This window comes from Carcharodon carcharias, chromosome 17 (assembly GCF_017639515.1).
Source record: "Carcharodon carcharias isolate sCarCar2 chromosome 17, sCarCar2.pri, whole genome shotgun sequence".
Classification (NCBI taxonomy): Eukaryota; Metazoa; Chordata; class Chondrichthyes; order Lamniformes; family Lamnidae; genus Carcharodon; species Carcharodon carcharias.
In genome coordinates, this window is record NC_054483.1 from 98,952,185 (window position 1) to 98,973,482 (window position 21,298).

General features: G+C 44.1%; 1 protein-coding gene across 4 annotated transcripts in view; it reads left to right on the forward strand.

The window, feature by feature from the left end:
- Window positions 1–19,793, forward strand: part of aldh18a1 (aldehyde dehydrogenase 18 family, member A1) — a 73,849-nt gene extending 54,056 nt beyond the window's left edge. For 2 of the 4 annotated variants that reach the window (XM_041209976.1, XM_041209977.1), the window contains exons 14-19: window positions 140–310; window positions 7,867–8,062; window positions 10,384–10,505; window positions 10,984–11,170; window positions 12,077–12,172; window positions 16,879–19,793. In XM_041209976.1, coding sequence (XP_041065910.1) covers window positions 140–310; window positions 7,867–8,062; window positions 10,384–10,505; window positions 10,984–11,170; window positions 12,077–12,172; window positions 16,879–17,054 — 948 coding nt within the window. In that variant the 3' untranslated portion in view covers window positions 17,055–19,793. The remainder of the gene's footprint in view (window positions 1–139; window positions 311–7,866; window positions 8,063–10,383; window positions 10,506–10,983; window positions 11,171–12,076; window positions 12,173–16,878) is intronic. The other 2 variants (XM_041209978.1, XM_041209979.1) reach the window with 1 other exon arrangement.
- The last annotated feature ends 1,505 nt before the right edge of the window (window positions 19,794–21,298 follow it).

Below are 21,298 nucleotides of genomic sequence, written 5' to 3' on the forward strand. Positions count from 1 at the left end.
AATGCTAAGTGACTGAAGATTGCAACATGGGTTGACCATTGATTATGGAAGGATGAACGCATGATGATCTGGGGGACAGGCATGCACATTGACATTGTTTCCACTTTAACTAATCAAATGTCCTTGTTCTTCCTTTCAGCATCACTGGAGCAGGGCCAGGAGGAGGAGGCAGAGGGACCACCTCTCACACCTGAGGGCCCTGAACATATTGACTCACCAGCGTCATACCATCTCTCCCAGGCAGGCACCAGCGCAGATACTAGCATCTCGGTGGGAATTAGATCTTTGGCTAGTGTCCCGGGGCACAGCGGTGAGGGCACTTCACACTCGCTTGAGGTGTGGGTGGAGACAGAGAGTGCCCATGGCGCCGGCAGTCGGAGGATTGTTGGGGACCAGGCACATGGTCGGTGGCTGATAATGGGCCTCTGGAGTCGTCTGTGAGGCAGCAGACGCTGGAAATGCAGCAGGGTGTGCGGGAGGATCTGGCGGAGATATATGAGGCAAAGTGTGGCATGGTACCCATGCTGGAGGAGTCCACGCGGAGCATCACTGATGCAGTGAGCCTCATGGTCATGCACCATGCTTCTTCCGTGGAAAGAATGATCATTCTAGTGGAGAGGCTCCTCTAGGAGACCAATCAGGGTCTCCTGGGGTTGCGCTTCAACCTACAAGCCCTCACAGCAGCATTGACCTCGGCTGGTCAGTGCCAGTGTGGGAGATGGTTTGGGCACCAAATATCCGAGCTCGGTGCCGATCCATCTACGGTGAGCAGGGAGGTCCGAAGTGACCTAACGTTGGCACAGCAGCTGCCTGTCTTCTCTGGGAGCTCCTCTCAGGGTGTTCCTGATGAGGGCGGCAGCTCCTCCGCCCCTCTGCCAGTGACCGTGGCATCTGATGAGGTGTGACGACTGGGGAGATGCCAACTGTGGAACTGGCCACTCCCTCCCGGGTGGGGCCATCTAAAGCTCCATGGCCCAGAGGACAGCCGCCAGGGTCATCAAGAGCAACAGGATAGCACAGTGAGCAGGCTGTCTCAAATGCCAGTACCAGCAAGGGGGGAGCACCTAGACGTAGCACCCATAAGCATAAATTTAGGGCACCTTAGGCACAGGTTTCTCACTGGTGCTTTTATGCCACAGTATTAATTCATTAACACTTGGTGTGATGTACAACACCTTTTGTTTTGGGGTTCTGAACTTAATTTTGTTATATCATGTATGTAAGCATGGCTCAGGCTGATTCCTTACTTCTGCAGGTGGATGGGAACCCATGATGTTATGAGTGAGTTGTTTGACATTGAGCTTCATTGACAAGGGCCTTGGCTAATGTTCCTATCCAGGCAGGCTTTGCACTCAGGTATGGAGTATGGAGCCTGCAGCCCGGCGTGGGTTGAAGGTCCATCTGTGCCTGGCTAGCTGAAGGTTCTTTGGATTAAAGCCTCCCGGGCGTTCCTGCTCCCTGGAGTATGCCAGGGTCAGCATCTACCCCCTCAGCGTTCTCCTGTGTGTGCTCATCCTCAGACTCACTGCTGAACTCATCATGTGCAGCCGGAGCAACTGCGTCTACATCTTCTTCGTTCACAATTAAATATCTAATAGATAGCGCTCGAGACTACACTCGCCCCTCTTATCCCGCCCATGGATGAGGTTGTACCGATGGTCTCCTACCCGCCTGCCCGTTGCGCCAGTGCGACATCCTGAAGATTTCACGGGCCCCCAAAAATTGCAGACAATTGCTGCCTCAAAGGCCTAAACTAGCTGATTAATTAACTAATGGTGGGCACCCATCCGAGAACATTGTGCGCCCACCCAACTAAATATCACGATGGTGCGTGGTGACGTCGGGACACTTGCCTGACGTCACTGCACGTCATTTTACGTGTTGGTGTGCGGGGCCTACCCCTGCCTGCCAACGGGAAAATTCTGGCCCTGGTAATAGGGAAGGCAAATGGAATGTTGGCCTTTATTTCAAAGGGAATAGGGTATAAAAATAGGGAAGTCTTGCTAAAATTATGCAAGGCACTAGTTAGACCACACCTAGAATACTGTGAACAGTTTTGATTCCTTTATCTGGCATTGGAGATAGTCAGAGAATGTTCACTAGGTTGATCCTGGGTATGGAGGGATTTTCTTGTGAGGAGAGGTTGAGTGGGTTGGGCCTGTATTCATTAGAGTTTAGAAGAATGAGAGGTGACCTTATTGAAACATGTAAGATTCTTAGGGGGCTTGACAGGGTAGATGCTGAGAGGTTGTTTCCCCTTGTGGAAGAGCCTTAAACCAGATGGCATAATCTCAGAGTAAGGAGTCACCAATTTAAGACAGAGATGAGGAGGAATTTCTTCTCTGAGGGTAGTGAGTCTGTGGAATTCTTTACCGCAGAGGGCTGTAAAGGCTGGGTCATTAAGTATATTCAAGGCTGAGGTAGACAGATTTTTAATCAGTAAGGGAATCAAGGGTTATGGGGAAAACGGAAGAATGTGGAGTTGAGGATTATCAGATTAGCCGTGATCTCATTGAATGGTGGAGAAGATTCGAGGGGCCAAATGGCATACTTCTGCTCCTTCGTCTTATTGTCTTTTCAGATAGTAATCAATTCCCCTTTGAATACCTCGATTGAACCTGCCTCCACCACCCTTTCAAGAAGTTTGTTCTGGGTGAAAAAGGTTTCCTTACATCACATTTACTCCTTTTGCCCATTATTTTGAATCTGTGCCCTCTAGATCTTGATGCTGTCTTGAGTGTGAACAGTTTCTTACTATTTACCCTATCCATATCCCTCAGGATCTTGACTACTTCTATCAAGTCTGCCCCTTAACTTAAATCTATGCTCCTTGGTTATTGACCCCTGTGCGAAGGGGAAAAGTTTCTTCCTATCTACCCTATCTATGCCCCTTATAATTTTGTACACCTCAATCAGGTCCCCCCTCAGCCTTCTCTGCTCTAAGGAAAACAACTCTTAACATATCTAGGAAAAACTCAGCAGGCCTAACAGCATCTGAGGAGAAAAAAAAAACAAGAGTTAACATTTTAAGTTCGTATGACTTTTTTTCCAGCATTTTGTGTTTTTGTTTCAGATTTCCAGCATCTGCACTATTTTCCTTTTATCCCAGCATATCTAGTCCCTCTTCATTGCTGAAATGCTCCAGCCCAGGCAACGTCCTCTGAAGAAGGGTCAAACGGACTCAGAACGTTAACTCTGTTTCTGTCTCCACAGATGCTGCGAGACCTGCTGAGTTTTTCCAACATTTTGTGTTTTTGTTTCAGATTTCCAGCATCTGCAGTAATTTGCTTTTACCATCCTGATGAATCTCCTCTGCACCCTCTTCAGTGCAATCACATCCTTCCTATAGTGTGTGACCAGAACTGCACACAGTACTTCAGATGTGACATAACTAGTGCATTATACAGCTCCATCATAATCTCCCTGCTCTTGTATTCAATGCCTCGACTAATGAAGGCATGTATCCCATATACCACCTTAACCACCTTGTCTACCTGTCTGCTGCCTTCAGGGATCTATGGACATGCACACCAAGGTTCCTCTGATCCTCTGTACTTCCTAGGGTTCTACCATTCATCATGTGCTCCCTTGCCTTGTTAGTCCTCCCAAAATGCATCACCTCACACTTTTCAGGATTAACGTCCATTTGCCACTGTTCTGCCCATCTAACCAGCCCGTCTATAACATCCTGTAATCTAAGGCTTTCCTCCTTATTTACCACACCAACAATTTTCGTGTCTTCTGCGAACTTACTGATCATACCTCCTACATTCATGTCTAGATCATTAATGTACACTACAAACAGCAAGGGACCCAACACCGAACCCGGCAGTACACCACTGGACACAGGCTTCCAGTCACAGAAACAACCTTCGACCAGCAGCCTCTGCCTCCTGCCACTAAGCCAGTTTTGGATCCAATTTGCCAAATTGCCCTGGATCCCATGGGCTCTTACCTTCTTGACCAGTCTTCCATCCGAGACCTTGTCAAAAGCCTCACTGAAGTCCATGTAGACTACATCAACTACTCTACCCTCATCTACACCTCCTCAAAAAAGTCAATCAAACTTGTTAGACATGATCTTCCCCCTGACAAAGCCATGCTAACTATCCTTGATTAATCCCTGCCTCTCCAAGTGGAGATTACTTCTGTCCCTCAGAATTTTTTGCAAAAGTCTTCTACCACTGATGTTAGACTCACTGGCCTATAATTACCTGGTTTATCCCTACTATCCTTCTTGAATAATGGTACCACATTAGCTGTCCTCCAGTCCTCTGGCACCTCTCCTGTGGCCAGAGAGGATTGGAAAATTAATGTCAATGCCCCTGCAATCTCCTTCCTTCCTCCCACAGCAGCCTGGATACTTTTCATCTGGGCTTGGGGATTTATCCACTTTTAAGCCCACTGAAACCGTTAATACCTCCTTTCTCTCAATGCTAATTTGTTTAACTATATCACAGTCCCCCTCCCTGATTTCTATACCTACATCAGCCTTCCCTATAGTGAATACAGATGCAAAGTACTCATTTAAAACCTTACCTATGTCTTCCGGCTCCTCACACAGATTGCCACTTTGGTCCTTAATGGGCCCTACTGTTTCTCTGGTTATCCTCTTGCCCCTAATATACCTATAAAATGCCTTTGGATTTTCCTTTATCTTACCCACCAGTGTTTTTTCATGCCCCCTCTTCATTCTCCTAATTTATTTTTTAAGTAACCCCCTACACTTTCTATACTCCTTTCAGGCTTCCGCTGTTTTGAGCCCTCGATATCTATCATAACGCTTCCCTTTTTTGCCTTATCCAATCCTATACATTCCTCAACATCCAGGGTCCTCTGGACTTGTTGGTCCCACCCATCACCTTTACGGGAACATGTTGGCCCTGCACTCTCACTATTTCCTTTTTGAAGGACTCCCATAGATTTTCCTACAAGTAGCTGCTCCCAGTCCACTTTGACAAGATCCTCTTGTAGGACTTTGTACGTGCTGGCTTAAAAAGCTCTCCTGGATATATTTTAAGAATTCTGCCCTCTCTAATTCTTCCACACCTTGTCTATCCCAGTTAATAGTGGGGAAGTTTAAATCTCTGCATTGAACTTGTCTGCCCAGTCCACCAACATATTTATGTCCTTTTGAAGTTCAAGACTATCCCCATGAAAGTTGGCAACATTTCCAATCTTCGTATCATCTACAAATTTTGAAATCATGACATGCTTCATCAATGACTTAAAAACAAAAAAACTGCGGATGCTGGAAATCCAAAACAAAAACAGAATTACCTGGAAAAACTCAGCAGGTCTGGCAGCATCGGCGGAGAAGAAAAGAGTTGACGTTTCGAGTCCTCATGACCCTTCGACAAGTTCTGTCTTCCCTCAAGTTCTGTCGAAGGGTCATGAGGACTCGAAACGTCAACTCTTTTCTTCTCCGCCGATGCTGCCAGACCTGCTGAGTTTTTCCAGGTAATTCTGTTTTTGTTCATCAATGACTTTCCCTCCATCATAAGGTCAGAAGTGGGGATGTTTGCTGATGATTGAACAATGTTCAGCACCATTCGCGACTCCTCAGGTACTGAAGCAGTCCATGTCCAAATGCAGCAATAACTGGCTTTGCTTTCTACCCTTAATGTCATCATTAGCACATTCCTTAGATAATGTCACCACTGTCAACACCCCTTTGTCTTTTTGTCTATGACATCTTTGGCAATCTCTTCTTTGCCTCCACCTTTCACTGGCCACCTATCCAGTTCTACCTGTCCCACCCCACTCAACCAGCTTATATTTCACCTCATTTCTATATTTCCTTAGTTTTGGTGAAGAGTCATACGGACTCAAAACGTTAACTGTATTCCTCTCCGCAGATGCTGTCAGACCTGCTGAGTTTTTCCAGCTATTTTTGTTTTTGTTTCAGATTTCCAGCATCTGCAGTATTTTGCTTATATAATAACTGGCAATATCCAGGCTTGAGCTGACAAGTGGCAAGTAATTTTCGTGCCACACAAGTTCCAGGCAATGGCCATGTCCAACAAGAGAGAATCTAACCATCATCCCTTTATGTTCAATGGCATTACCATCACTAAATCCCCCACTGTCAACATCCTGGGGGGGGTTACCATTGACCATGTAAATTACCATAGCCATATAAATACTGTGGCTACAAGAGCAGATCAGAGGCTAGGAATTCTGCGAGTAACTCACCTCCTGACTCCCCAAAGCCTGTTCACCATCTACAAGGCATAAGTCAGGAGTGTGAAGGAATACTCTCCATTCGCCTGAATGAGTGCAGCTTCTACAATGCTCAAGAAGCTTTACACTGTCCAGGAAAAAGTAGCCCACTTGATTGGCACCACATCCACAAACATTCACTCCCTCCTCACCTCGCACAGTAGTAGCAGTGTGTACCATCTACAAGATACACTGCAGGAATTCACCAGGCTCCGTAGACAGCACCTTCCAAACCCACGACCACTACCATTTAGAAGGACAAGGGCAGCAGATAGATGGGAACACCACCACCTGGAAGTTCCCCTCCAAGTCATTCACCATTCTGACTTGGAAACATATTGCCATTCCTTCACTGTCACTGGGCCAAAGTCCTGGAATTCCCTTCCTAACAGCATTGCGGGTGTACCTATAGGACATGGACTGCAGCGGTTCAAGAAGGCAGCTCACGATCACCTTCTCAAGGGCAATCAAGAATGGGCAATAAATGCTGGCTTAGCCAGCGAAGTGCACATCCCGTGAATGAATAAAAAAAACACCACAGACTAGGCCATTAATATACACCAGGGAGAGCAAGGGTCCCAACTGTGGAACTCCATTACAAACTTTCCTCCAATCTGAAAAACAACCATTTATCACTACTCTCTGTTTCCTGTCAATCAACCAATTTACCCGTGTGTCTACTTTCCCTTTTATTCCATGACCTTGAATTTTGCTCACAAGTCTGTTGTATGGCACTATATCAAATGCCTTTTGAAAATCCATATACACCACATCAACAGCATTTCCTTTGTCAACCTTCTCTGTTACCTCCTCAAAAGCCTCCAGCAAGTTAGTTAAACATGATTTTCCCTTGATGCATCCATGCTGGCTTTCCTTAATTATCTTGCACTTGTCTAAGTGACTATTGATTTTATCCCGTACTATAATTTCCAGAAGTTTCCCTACCACTGAGATCAAATTGACTGGCCTGTAATTGCCAGCTTTATCCTTGCACACTTTTTTGAACAAAGGTGTAACATTTGCAATTCTCCAGTCCTCTGGCACCTCCCCTGTGTCTAAGGAAGACTGGAAGATTATCACTAGTACCTCTGCAATTTCCACTCTCATTTCCTTCAGTATCCTTGGATGCATCTCATCCGGTCCTGGTACCTTATCTATTTTAAATAAAGATAGCCTTTACAATGCCTCCCCCTTGATTGTAAGTTCTTCTAGTGTACCAGTTACCTCATCTCTATCCTTGGCTGGGTAGCAAGTTCTTTCTGAGTAGCAAGTTTAGGAGAAATGTTTACACAGAGGATGGATAGAATATGGAATTCGTTGCCACAAAGTATTGATGAAGCAGAGTCAACAGAATATTTTAAAAGAAAATTAAATACTTGCTTGAAATTGGAATTATTTGACTTGGGATATCAAAGGCTGTGGGGAGTGAGGCAAGTGGCATTGGGTGGAACCTTATAGGGTATTTGGTGTGAACAGGGGAGAGAGATTGGGCTGGGTAACTCATGGAGAGAAACACCAGTGTGTATTTGATGGGTCAGTGTTTCTGTGCAGAACTTTCTATCGTTCTGTGTAATCAATGGGCTAATGGGTTAGCTATTGATTTCTGGTGAGTATATCCTCAAAGGGTTGTGTTTCGTGTTTCAGGTTAGCACACGTGAGGAAGTAGAAGATCTCTGTAGACTGGACAAACTCATCGATCTGATCATCCCTCGAGGCTCCTCCCAATTGGTTCGAGACATCCAAAAAGCATCAAAAGGCATACCGGTCCTCGGGCATAGTGAGGGGATTTGCCATGTGTATCTGGATTCCAATGCTAATTTAGAAAAGGCCATCAAGATCGGTGAGTCAGAACTGGTGGCAGTAGGGCCAGACTGAAAAACAGGCCTCTCCTAAGTATGACAGTCCAGGTCGGAGAGCACATTATCACAGAAAGATTGGAGTTTGTCCCATGACACCACCTCCAATCTCCAATCCCCCTGTCTCCACAGAAAAGGTTTAACTTTCCCCTTGACTCACTGGGTGTCAAAGTCTCTTGAGTACCATGGTGAAAGGTTGCTGGTTGCATGCAGTGTGGTGAGTCAATAGCAAAAAAAAGATAGACTTCCATTTATATAGCTGTCTCAGGGTCCAGTGATTTTGTAACAAGAAATTGCATGTGCCTAGGAAAAAGTCCTATGGTACTTCATAAGAACATTATCAAATGAAATGGACACCGAGCCACATAAAGAGATATTAGGGCAGGTGACCAAAATCTTCTTCAAAGTGGTCAGTTTTAAGGAGGCGAGAGGAGCGTCATCGAGGTTGCAACAGTCTGTTTCAGCCTCAAGACAGTTGCCAGGGAGAGAAATGGGGCTTGTGGCTAAGGAGCAGCGTTTGTGGCTTCCGTCTTCCCAGTATTTAGTTGGAGGAAATTTCTACTTGTCCAGTACAGGATGTTGGATAAACACTGATAATTTAGAGACATTGGGGATGAGGTGTCAAGAGATGTGATGTGATGCAATGTAGAGTAGGGTGGCACCAGCATTTTATGTGAAAATCGGCACTGTGTTTTTGGATGATGTTGCAACAGGTAGCATGGCAATGAGAAATAGGAGGAGGCCAAGAATGACCCTTGGGGGTTACCAGAGGTGATGGTGTGGGATTGGGAGGAGAAGCCAATGCAGGTAGATCAGGTAGACTGGTTAGATAAGAATGGAAGCAGTTGAGAGATGTTCCAACCAGCTGAACAATGGTGGAGAGGTGCTGGAGGAGGACAGTGTGATAAACTGTGTCAAAGGACGAGCAGAGTAAATTTACCTTTCGCAGTCATATAGGATATCATTTGTGATTTTGACAAGAGCTGTTTTGGTACTGTGACAGGAACAGAAACCTAATTGAAGGAATTCAAACATAGAGTTTTGGGAAAGATAGGAATGGATTTGGGGGGCAACAACACATAAAGACTTTGGAGAGGAAAGGGAGGTTGGGGAGGTTTGCAAGGACGGAACGGTAGGATGTTTGAGAAGTTGTGATGACGAAGATTTAAAGAAGGACAGACAGTACCTGAGGCAAGAGAACCAATAACAATATAAGCTAACATGGGAGGCTGGGCAGTTTAGTGGGAATAGTGTTGAAGAAGCAGTAGATGGGTTTCACAAACAGATTGGCATTTACAGTGAATGAAGTACTTCTAAAGTGTAAGTACTATTGTTAGAAATGTGGCACCAATTCGCACACAGGAAGCTCCCACAAACCGCCATGTGATAATAATCAAATAATCTCCCTTTTAGCAATGTTGAGAGATAAATGTTTGCCAGGATACCAGGGAGAAACTCCCTTGATCTTCTTCGAAATAGTGCCTTGAGGTTCTTGCATTCACTTGAGAGAGCAAACAAGGACTTGGTTTGGTTTAACATCTCATCTGAAAGATATCACTCCCTCAGCACTGGAGTGTCAACCTAGATTTTTATGTTCAAATCTCTGGAGCAGGAGTTGATCCCACAACTTTCTCAAGGATAGTGCTACCCACTGAGCTGTGACTGATGCCAAATTATGTGGAACTGTGCAAAGTAGCATTGTACATCTGGGTGGTTCCAGTATGTTCACTTGTATGGGCATTGTCAACAGGTCAGTGGGACACTCAGAATTGTTTGCCTAGCAGGTTCTGTAGAATCCAAGTCGATATCTGTCTCCTATTTGAGGTTTCCCCAGACATGTTTTCAATACCTCATAATTCAGAGGAAGTTCCAGAGCTGAGGTTTTTTTTTAACTGAATATACAATATTTCATATTGATCAGTGTTGAATTCCTTTAGCATTTTGTCTGCTGAATTCCGTAATCAATCCAAATCTTTTTCCAAATGTATAATTGCTACTTCTGTTCCTAAGGCTCTAGATTTAAATTCATTCAATGAGTATCTTAACTTACCTTGTTCATTTCTGAAGCTGTTATTGGCATATGCAACATTCTGTAATGTGTCTGGTGTCACAACACTGCCCAGTAGCCGGAAAGCAAGTCCCTTTATATACAGCACAGTTCCCAGAGAGTTCCAGGAGTTCTACATACCATTTAGTGAGTTGCTCGTGATTGTATGGGGCAGCTTGCTCCTGTCATAGCCTGTGGACCGAGCAGGTAAATGCCCACAATATATTGAATGTTTAATAAAATAGTTTCTGTTTCCAGTCCGAGATTCCAAATGTGACTACCCTGCAGCATGTAACGCTCTGGAGACGCTGTTAGTCCACAGAGATCTGCTGAGGACGCCCTTTTTTGACCAGATTATTGACATGCTGAGAGTAGAACAGGTAAGGATATTATTCTAAATGATTATACATTTAAATTAAACAGGATTTACTAAAATCCTCGGGACTGGGGAAATGCTGATATAGCAGAGACAGGCATCCTCTACATATGGACATTGAATGAGGACAGGACTGAGCTCAGATGTGATGCTCCCTATAGCCAGACAGCTGCGTACCAGTTACAATTGAAAAATGGCCACTTAACTAAATTATGGAATGGATACTGCCAATCCTGGATCTATATTACAGTGACGATCTGTGTAATCAGCTGGAGGGAATGGGGCAAATATTGAGAAGGAAAGGACTGTTAGTGGCTGACTTAATCACCTTAGGCCTGCAATAACAACCCTAAACTTGCTGTGTTTTATCCAGTTATATGGAAATTTATTTTCTTCCTCCAACCATGATTTGTGCAAAAGAGATCCATCAATTTAGAATAATGTCACAGTGTCTAGTGAATGGTAATGTTTTGTATTTACAGGTTAAAGTTCATGCTGGGCCCAAGTTTGCATCATACCTGACATTCAGTCCCTCAGAAGTGAAGTCCCTTCGTTTAGAATACGGGGATCTGGAGTGTTGTATTGAAGTTGTAGACAATGTGCAGGATGCAATCAGACACATACATAAATATGGCAGTTCTCACACCGATGCAATTGTTACAGAGAATGGTAAGTAACACCACTTTATACTAATATTTCTGTGTTCCTCATGCCCAACACTAAACCAGCAAATGCTGGATAAAAACGAAATACTGCAGGTGCTGGAAATCTGAAATAAAAACAGAAAATGCTGGAAAAACTCAGCAGGTCTGACAGCATCTGTGGAGAGAGAAACAGAATTAATGTTTTGAGTCTGTATGACTCTTCTTCAGGTCTCCTGCAAATACTGGAGACCTGAAAAAGAAATGAAGAATGCTAAGGATACAACTGATGAAAATTGATGGTCAGTGTTTCAGCTGTACAGCCCTCTGACAAAACTGAAACATTGAAGAACAAACCAGCACTTTAACAAGCCCTTTAACAGAATTAGAACATAGAGGAGCCAACAATTGAAAACAGAAGAGGATGTATGTGTGGAAAGGTCTATTACCTTGTCCAAAAGATGGCTGAGATGTAGGATTGAGAAGAGGGGTAGGAACCCTGTAAACTAGAACTGACATATCAGCCCCATTTTATCTGCTTCCCCTGCTGTATCGATAGTTTGAGGAACAAAACCGTCCTGATGCAAAGGGTGCAGACTGCTCCGTGCCTCAGCCTCACTTTACCCAGGCATTAATTTGACAATACCAATGAGCCCCATTCAAATTTCCAACACTCTCCCCCAGCTCCTCCCCCAACCCCTGAACATGCTGCAGGCTGACTTATTCAAATCAATGTTACAACCAGGTTCAAAGTTTTTTTGTGTTAAATTATTCACTGACATAGCACTGAATTGTGCTCAGTGAGGAAGAAATGCATTTAGCAATTCAACATTTCACGGCCCTCTCAACTGTAAGCAGATTTGGACAGGCTTGCAATGTTATGCTGACTTAGAGCTGAGCTAAGTTTATGATTGAAAGTTAATTTGTTTTCCAGAGGAGACAGCTGAATACTTCATGCAGCATGTTGACAGCGCCTGTGTCTTCTGGAATGCAAGCACTCGGTTCTCTGATGGATATCGTTTTGGACTTGGTAAGTCACACTCAGAGATAAAGTTTAAACTTAAAGCTGCATGGGGAAGTAATGACTCATACAAACTTGGTTTCACCCTCTCTGTGTGTTAACAAGTTGTGGGTTGAAGTCCTACTTCAGGAGCTGAGCATGTAATCTAAACTGATGTTCCAGAGCAGTACTGAGAGTGCTCCATAGCCCAGCATTAAAACAAGGTCAAGCCTGTGCATTCCAGTGTTTAGGTGAATACTGAAGATTTGCAAGAGGGAGTTAACCTAGTGTTCTAGCGAGCATGCCTTCTCTCAATGCCATCAACAATAGGCTAACCGGTAATTTATCTCACCACTGTATGTGATCTTACTGCATAATTGTAAGTGCACAATGTTGTTTATTTTTTTTTAATTCATTCATGGGATGTGGGCATCACCGGCTGGGCCAGCGTTTATTGCCCATCGCTAAATGCCCTTGTTCAGAGGGAATTTAAGAGTCAACCACATTGCTGGAGTCACATGTAGGCCAGATCATGTAAGCAACAGATTTCCTTCCCTAAAGGACATCAGTGAACCAGGTGGATTTTTACAACAATCGACAATAGTTTTGTGTTTATCATCAGATTTATATTGAATTCAAACACCACAGCACTATGCCCTCCAAAAAGGAGATGCTGAACTAGTGCAAAAAGTGGGGCAAGTAGAGCGCAGATGGTTCCAGATTACTGACCACTGAGCTGTGAAGACACATTGAAGAAGCACAATCTAATGTAACTGAAGAAAAGTTTGAGAAAGAGTACTATGGAAGTACTAAAAGGAGGTCACAAAATTCGTCCTGAGCCCTGACAAACATTCCTCCTTCAAACACCACCACCAAACACCAGTTCAGTTGGTCATTTCCTGTCATTGCTGTTTGTGGGATCTTCTTCTGAGCAAAACGGCTGTCACTTTGGGATAGAACCCAAGTATCAAAGTGTGAATTTCAAAAAGAAAGATTTGTATTCACACAGCTGTGTCTGAGCATCCCAAAGCGCTTCCCATACCATAAGGGGAGGCCATTACATAGCCTCACTGGACTAGTATTCTGGTAATGCTGTGGAGACCCAGGTTCGAATCCCACCACAACAGGTGGTGAAATTTGAATTCAATAAAAATCTGGAATTAAAAGCCTAATGGTGACCATGAAACCATTGCTGACTGTCGTAAAAACTCATCTGGTTCATAATGTCCTTTATGGAAGGAAATCTGCCATCCTTACCTGTTCTGGCCTACATGTGACTCCAGACCCACAGCAATGTGGTTGACTCTTAAATGCTCTCGGAACAGGGGAAATTAGGGATGGGAAATAAATGCTGGCCTGGCCAGCAATGCCCACATCCCATGAATAAATTTTAAAAAAATTCCAGAAAGCGGTCACACCCCTTAGGATGAAGTCTTCTGATTTGGTCAGGGATAGGAGGGTCTGACTGCAAGTGAGGCAGGTAAGGCGATCCAGAAGGTGGAAGGAGGACTCTCAGCCTGTGCAATTGCCCAGCAGATTCAAGGTTCTTTCAGCCTTTATGGATGAAAGCAAGGTGGATGAGCAAATTGACCACGGTACTGTGGTACAGGAAGCCATTCAGCGAGGTGGCAGAGTTGGTAGGGATGTCATGGTGGTTGGGGACAGTATAGTGGTGGAGGCGGCGGAAAAAAACTGTTCTCTGTCACTGAGACAGCAGTGTCATCCAGACTTCAGTGTTGCCTACCCGCTGCCAGGGTTCAGGACAGGCTCCACAATAGTACCAATGACATAGATAGGACTAGGAAAGATGTTCTGCTTAGAGACTCTGAGCAGCTGGGGCCAAATTAAAAAGTAGAACCTCAAACGTAATAATCTCTGGAGTACTGCCTGAGCCACGAGCCAATTGGCAGAGGGTAAATAAAATTAGAGACATGATGCATGGCTTAAAGATTGGTGTGGGAGAAATAGGTTTCGATTTATGGGGCACTAGCACCAGTACTGGGGAAAGTGGGAGCTGTACCATTGGGACAGTCTACACCTGAACCTGTGCTGGGACCAGTGTTCTAGTGAATTATGTAACTAGGGTGGTAGAGAGCACTTTAACCTAAATAGTGGAGGTGAGGGATCATGCGAGAGGAGGTGTAGTAAATCAAAGTGAAACAATGAGGTAACAGAGCAGAGTAGTGAACTGGGTAATGATAACAAGAGCCTGGCAGAAAGGGACAGATAGTACAAACTTAAGAGTGCACCAGTGGATAAGGTCAGAACCATCAAAGAATGATTTAAAAAATAATAAAGAGCGAGAAAGAAGCATAGAGATAAAGCTAGCTAATAATATAAAAGCAGATTGTAAGAGGTTCTACAAGTATTTAAATAGGAAAAGAGTAACTAAAGCTAGTGTTGGTCCTTTAGAGAGTGAGTCTGGGGAATTGATGATGGAAAACAAGGAAATGGAGGAGGCGTTGAACAGGTATTTTGTATCTCATTTTACAGTCGAAAACTTTCCAAATATACTTGAAAATCAAGAGGTGAACGGGAGGGAGGAACTTCAAACAATCACCATCAGGAGGGAAAAAGTGCAGGGAAAACCATTAGACCTAAAGGCTGACAAATCCCCAGGACCAGATGGCGTACATCCTATAGTCTTAAAAAAAGTGGCTGCAAAGATAGTAGATTATAGTTTTCCAAAATTCCTTAGATTTTGGTAGAGTCTCATCAGATTGGAACATAGCTAATGTAATATCTTTATTCAAGAAAGAAGGGAGACAGAAAGCAGATAACTACAGGCCAGTTAGCCTAACATCTGTCATAGGGAAATTGCTGGAATCCACTATCAAGGAGGCTACAATGGAATACTTAGAAAATCATAATTTAATGATGCAGAGTCAACATAGCGTTGTGAAAGGGAAATTGTGTTTAATGAATCTGTCAGAGTTTTTGAGGAAGTAACAAGCAAGGTGAATAAAGGGGAACATGTAGATGTGGTGTACTTGTTTTTCTAGAAAGCATTTTTATCAAATGCCACATCAAAGGTCACCACACGAGACAAGATTACATGGTGCAGGGGTGACATATTAACATGGATAAACGATTGGTTAGCTAACTGAAGCAGAAAGTAGGGATGAATGGGTATTTTTCGGGTTGGCAAACTGTAACTAGTGGAGGGATCAGTGCTGGGTCCTCAACTATTTATAATCTATATCAATGATTTGGATGAAGGACCCAAATGTACGGTAGCTAAATTTGCTGATGACACTGAGATAGGCAGGAAAATAAGTTGTCAAAAGGATGTAGTGAGTTTCCAAAAGGAAACAAACAGGTTACGCAAGTGGGCAAAAAATTGGCAGATGGAGTATAATGTGGGAAAATATGTCCACTTTGGCAGGAAGAATAGGAAAGCAGCATACTTTTTAAATGGGGAGAGATTGCAGAACTTGGTGGTACAGTGGGATCTGGGTGTTCTGGTACATGAATCACAAAAAGTTAGTATGCAGGTACAGCAAGTGGAAGTGAAGGGACACAGAATGTTGGCATTTATTGCAAGGGGAATGGAATGTAAAACTAGGGAAGTTTTACTGCAGCTGTATAGGGCCTTGGTGAGAACACATCTAGAATACTGTGTACAGTTTTGGTCTCATTTGAAAAAAATATATAATTGCATTAGAACCAGTTCAGAGAATGTTCACTTGGCTCATTCCTTGAATGAGGGGCTTATCTTAGCACAGGATCACAGAATTGTTACAGTGTCTGCTCCGGCTCTCAGCATTTTAACTTAGTGCCAATCTCCTGCCTTTTCTCTGTAACCCTGCACATTGTTTCTATTTAAATAATCATCCAATGCCCTCTTGAATGCCTCAATTGAACCTGCCTCCACCACCTTCCAGGCAGTGGATTCTTTCCTATGAAGAAAGGTTCAGCATGTTGGGCCTATACTCAAACTGAACTTGAAATTCTGTCATGTTACGATCACTGTTGCCTAGAGGCTCCTTAGCCATGAGGTTATTGATTAATCCTGTCTGCCTCATTACTCATGACCAGGTCTAGAATATCCTGTTCCCTGGTTGGCTCTGGAATGTACTGCTCTAAGAAATTGTCCCAAATACACTCTGTGAACTCGTGTTCCAGGTACTATTGCCAATCTGATTTGTCCAACCTATGTATAGATTAAAGTCACCTATGATTATTGCAGTACCTTTCTTACATGCCCCAGTTATTACTTCCTGTATACACTGTCCTACCGTGTAACTAACGTTAGGGGGCCCATAAACCATTCCCAGAAGTGACCTCTTATCTTTCCTTTTTCTTATCTCTACCCAAACTGATTCTACATCTTGGTCTTTTGAGCCAAGGTTATCTCTGACTGCTGTATTAATGTCATTCTTAATTAACGGAGCTACCCCACAACCTTTCCCTCCCTCTCTCCTCCCCTCTCTCTCCCCCCTCTCTCCCTGTACACCCTTGCACTCTCCACCCCCCCTTCTATCTCTCTACTTCCTCTTTATCTCTCAGCCCCTCTCCCCCTCTCTCCACGCCCTCCCTCTCTCTCTCTCCACGCCCCACCTCTCTCCACACGTCTCTCCCTCATGCGCACAACCCCCCCCCCCCCCCCCCCCAAGTACAGGCCTGCAGTGTATAATGGAACTGCTAACTTCCTGAGGGGAGCTGCATTTACACAACTGTTAAGTGGAAGACATCAAACTCTTCTTGTCCAAAGCTGCATTTTCTTCGTATTTCAGGTGCAGAAGTTGGAATTAGTACTGCACGTATCCATGCCCGTGGACCAGTGGGATTGGAAGGATTGCTGACCACCAAGTGGCTGCTTCGTGGGGAGGGGCAGGCAGTGTGTGACTTTGCAGAGCAAGGCAGCATGAGCTACATACACGAAAACTTACCTGTACCGAACAGAACATAAAATACTTTATTGGAGAAGGTATCACTTCCTGCAAGCAGCTGATCACCTCTCCAGCATTTCCCTTTAAATGCTACCAGCAGACATTTACCTATGAGAATGTCCTGTCACTGTCAGTCATTGTTTTCCAGCTTTCTTACTAAGGTACATTTATAAGCAGAACCTCTGAGTATCTGTGTTCCTTGTGCATCAGCTATGGCTAAGTCTACATGACCTCCAATTTTTTGGTTTCATTGAGATCCATTTCTGAGGTTGTTCCTCTGCCTGCTCCCAGCATCTGTCTCTGAATACTCCATTCTGCTACTTGTAATGGTGTTTACAGCTTAGTTACTTTCTCCTTGAAGTGACAAGTGAACTGATTATTGTGCAGTGAGACGGTATCCAAGACAAGCTTCATCAAACAGAGAGTCTGTGTGTTAAAAACTAGAGAATTACACTTCAAACAAAAGCTTGAAGGTGGGAATTGAAGAAGAAATACCAAATGACATCAATCAGATTGCTGTCAACACAAGCACTCCTTCTGAAATCATAGTGAATGGGTCCACGTATCACACTGATGTGATTAAGCAATTACCTGAATTTCTGAAGTTGCTTCCATTATTCAGTCTGTGGCAACAGTGCTTCCTATATATGAGTCTGTTGTTTCATTTGAACTGCACTTTACTCCACTGCTGTGAACAGCCTGACCTCATGATACTTGGAGAGGTAAGGAAAGGAAACCGTCCGTTCCCAATCTGGCAAAACACTGGGAATGTGGGGTTGGTTAGGCACAGATCTAACACAGGAATCACAGGAAATTAAAATGCAGGTACAGCAAGCAATTAGGAAAGCAAATGGTATGTTTGTCTTTATTGCAAGCAGTAAGAATAAGACAGTTGCTGCACTAATATAGGGCATTGTTGAGACCACACCTGGAGCCTTTGCACGGTTTTGGGCTCCATAGCTAAGAAAGGATACATGTGCCTTAGCAACGGAATGCAACAAAAGTTCACTAGATTGATTCCTGGAATAAGTGGATTATTTTACGAACAGAATAGGCCTATATTCTCTGGTGTTTGAGAGGTGATTTCATTGAAACTATAAAAATAGAGGAATTGACAGCATAGATGCTGAGAAGTTGTTTTCCCTGGTTGGAGAGCCTAGAACTAGCGGGCATGTTCCCAGGATAAGGAGGTTAGTCATTTACAACTGAGATGAGGAGATGATTCTTCACTCAGAAAATTGGGGCAGGGTTTTACGTCCCATGGGTGGGTGTGCACACGACCCGATCAGGTGTAAAATAGTGAACGATGACGTCGGGTGTGTCCCAATATCATTGTGCACTTGCACGATATTTCGGTCGGCGAACACAGGAGAGTCGGCAGTGCACCTGCCAACAATTAAGAGGCCTATTAAGCCCCTTAATCAAATAATTGAAAACAATTTTTATCTGCCCATCCAACCTTATGGTTGGCAGGCAGACAAATCGACCAGGCAGCCTTTGGATTTTTTATGAAACCTCATCCATGGGCGGGATGAGGTTTCCAACAGTAATTCTAAAAAAAATTTTTTAATTTTAGACATTTTTATTATGTTTCTGCTACTGTTACTGAGTTCTATGTCAGGACATGTTTTTAACAATTTTAATATCTTTCTTTTTGATTGTACAATTCTTCAGTTTCCTGAGGCTGTTCCCTGCCTTCAGGGAGGTTTCATTGCGTGCTCACCTGCGCATGCACAGAGTTTTGCGCTCACCCTCCTCCCCAACACCCCACTCCAGCAGTGCTGAGCTTCTCAGCGTGTCTTTCATGCTGGCTGGCTGCTAATTGGCCAGCTGGCATGAAATTGCGGCCGCTCCTGGGCCTGCCCTCCGCGCCTGCTCAATGACTGGAAAATCCTGCCTTTGGAATTCTCTAACTCGGAGATCTGTGGATGCTCAATTGTTGAGCACATTCAAGGCTGAGATTGATAGATTTATGATCACTCAGGGAGCTGAGGGCGATAAGGAAAGGGTTGGAAAGTGGCATTGAGGCTGAAGACATTCCATGATTGTATTGAATGTGGTAGCAGACTTGGAGGGCTGTATAGGCTATATCTTATGTTAATAATGCCATCCTTGGGGGAAAAGTAACAAAGCTCCCCTGGCCCCCTATCGAGCTCTATCTATCCCACCCCCCTCTACCAGCTTATATTTCACCTCATTTCTCTATTTCCTTAGTTCTGATGAAGGGTCATACAGACTCGAAACGTCAACTGTATTCCTCTCCGCAGATGCTGTCAGACCTGCTGAGTTTTTCCAGGTATTTTTGTTTTTGTTCCCCTGACAAGAGTTTGGTGCAAAGCTCTGATGATGCCATGTCAGAGAGAAACTTACGAAATGGCCTTAAAAATGAATGGCCTGAAAGCTGGACTCGAGAGCAGATAGAAGTCCTATATCAGAAGGATGGAAAGTAAATAGTTCTCCAGGGTCAGTAACATGTGCATAATTCAAGTATCACAGAAGCTCATGTATCCGGAAATATCAATTTGGAAAGTCTCGAGCTGGTATCCTCCAACTTACAGCCTGACTCCCTTAAATCTGTAAAAAGTTTATAACTCTTAAGCTTAGGAAGCTTGACCTTTTATTGTGGGAAGTTGGTGGAAATTAGAGCCAGGATTTCCCGGTCGGGGCCCGCGGGCAAGCCAGGAGCCCTGGCAGGCATTGGAAAAAGCATGAAACCTCATCCACGGGCAGGATGAGGTTTCATGTATGTTTATAAATTTTTAATAAAAGTGAAACTGAAAATGATGGACATGTCCCAACTCATGTGACAGTGTCACATGAGAGAACATGTCAGGGAATTTTTTTTTTTCTGTTTTCAATATTTTTTAATGTATAGCCGATCTCCCTGAGGCAGCACTTAGCCTCAGGGAGATGAGTGCTCTCTTTGACGTGCATGCACAAAAGAGCGCACTCTCGGCTTAGGAAAACCCCCCCGCCCGCACAGGGAGCGCATAGCGCTTCCTTGCGGACGTCACGCTGGGCAGCCTTAATTGGCCCGCCCAGGTAAAATGGCGGTGCGCCCCTGATCGGGGGTGCCGATCGGAGGCGCGCCCCCCACGTGCCTGCTCTTGAATTTCCCACCCCCCCGACAGGAGGAAAATTCTGCCCCAGGTTATTAGCAGGGCAAGTGAAAAGACAAAAAACATGCCACTCGATTCCCTGTATTAGTCACACAATTGAATGAAACCATAGCATATCCAGGGGTGCTGAATAAACACATGAAAGAAAGACTTGCATTTCTACAGCACCTTTCATGACCTTTACACTAAGGGTAACTTGTCTGACATTCTTCAAAATGGTGCCATGGGACACACCTGAAAGAGCAGACAGGGCCTCGGTTTAACATCTCCTTTGAAAGCTGGCTCTTCTCGTAGTGCAACACTCCCTCGGTATGGCACAGGAGTTTGGCATAGATTTTTGTGCTCAGATCTCATGAGTGTAGCTTGAATCAATTACCTTTTGACTTGGGCGAAGGTGCTACTTGCTGAGCCAAGGCTGACAACTTAGAAGGGATTCTCGAAAGGTACACAGCCTCTTTTGCATGACCCACAACTGTTCCAAACATGGAAGTAGTTACTCTTAACAGCCAGAGTCCTTTGTGAGAGTGCAGTTAATAGAAGTAGTATTTAAATCTTATCCACTGGGTGATTCCATTGAAAAGTAACAGACCTGATTCTTTGAAGGACACAATACCACAGCGTCCAAAGCGAAAATTCCTCTGTAGTCGCACATTTCGAGTACAGGAGCAGCAGTCAGGTCTCTTGGATATTTTGGTAAGGAGCTGTTTACTGAATCTTGTAGGATTGGGGCATGAGAACTCAGTTTCTGATACTAATGGTGAAGTAGTTTTGTGAAAGTGCAATGATGGGTTTGAATTTCTCCAACTGATCTGGGTAATTAGGATGCATGAATGCATGGCACCAAGAGTACTGCACCAGAGCTTCAAGGAGCTATCCATCAAACTGCAACTAGATTTCCCAGATAATTTATCTAGCCAACAGCTCCTTAAAAGTGATTTGTTTATCTATTGCCTCTTCCCTCTTGGTCATGTACTGACCTTCAGTGCTTATTGCAGTGGGTATGAGAGTTTCAGATACAGTTTGATTTCTACTCTGCCTAGATTCCAGTAACAATAGATGGTTTAAAATATTTTGTATTTGTTACAGAATAAACTTTTTAATAAATGTGGATCAGTTGTACCTGTTTAATCACACAGTGTCAGATT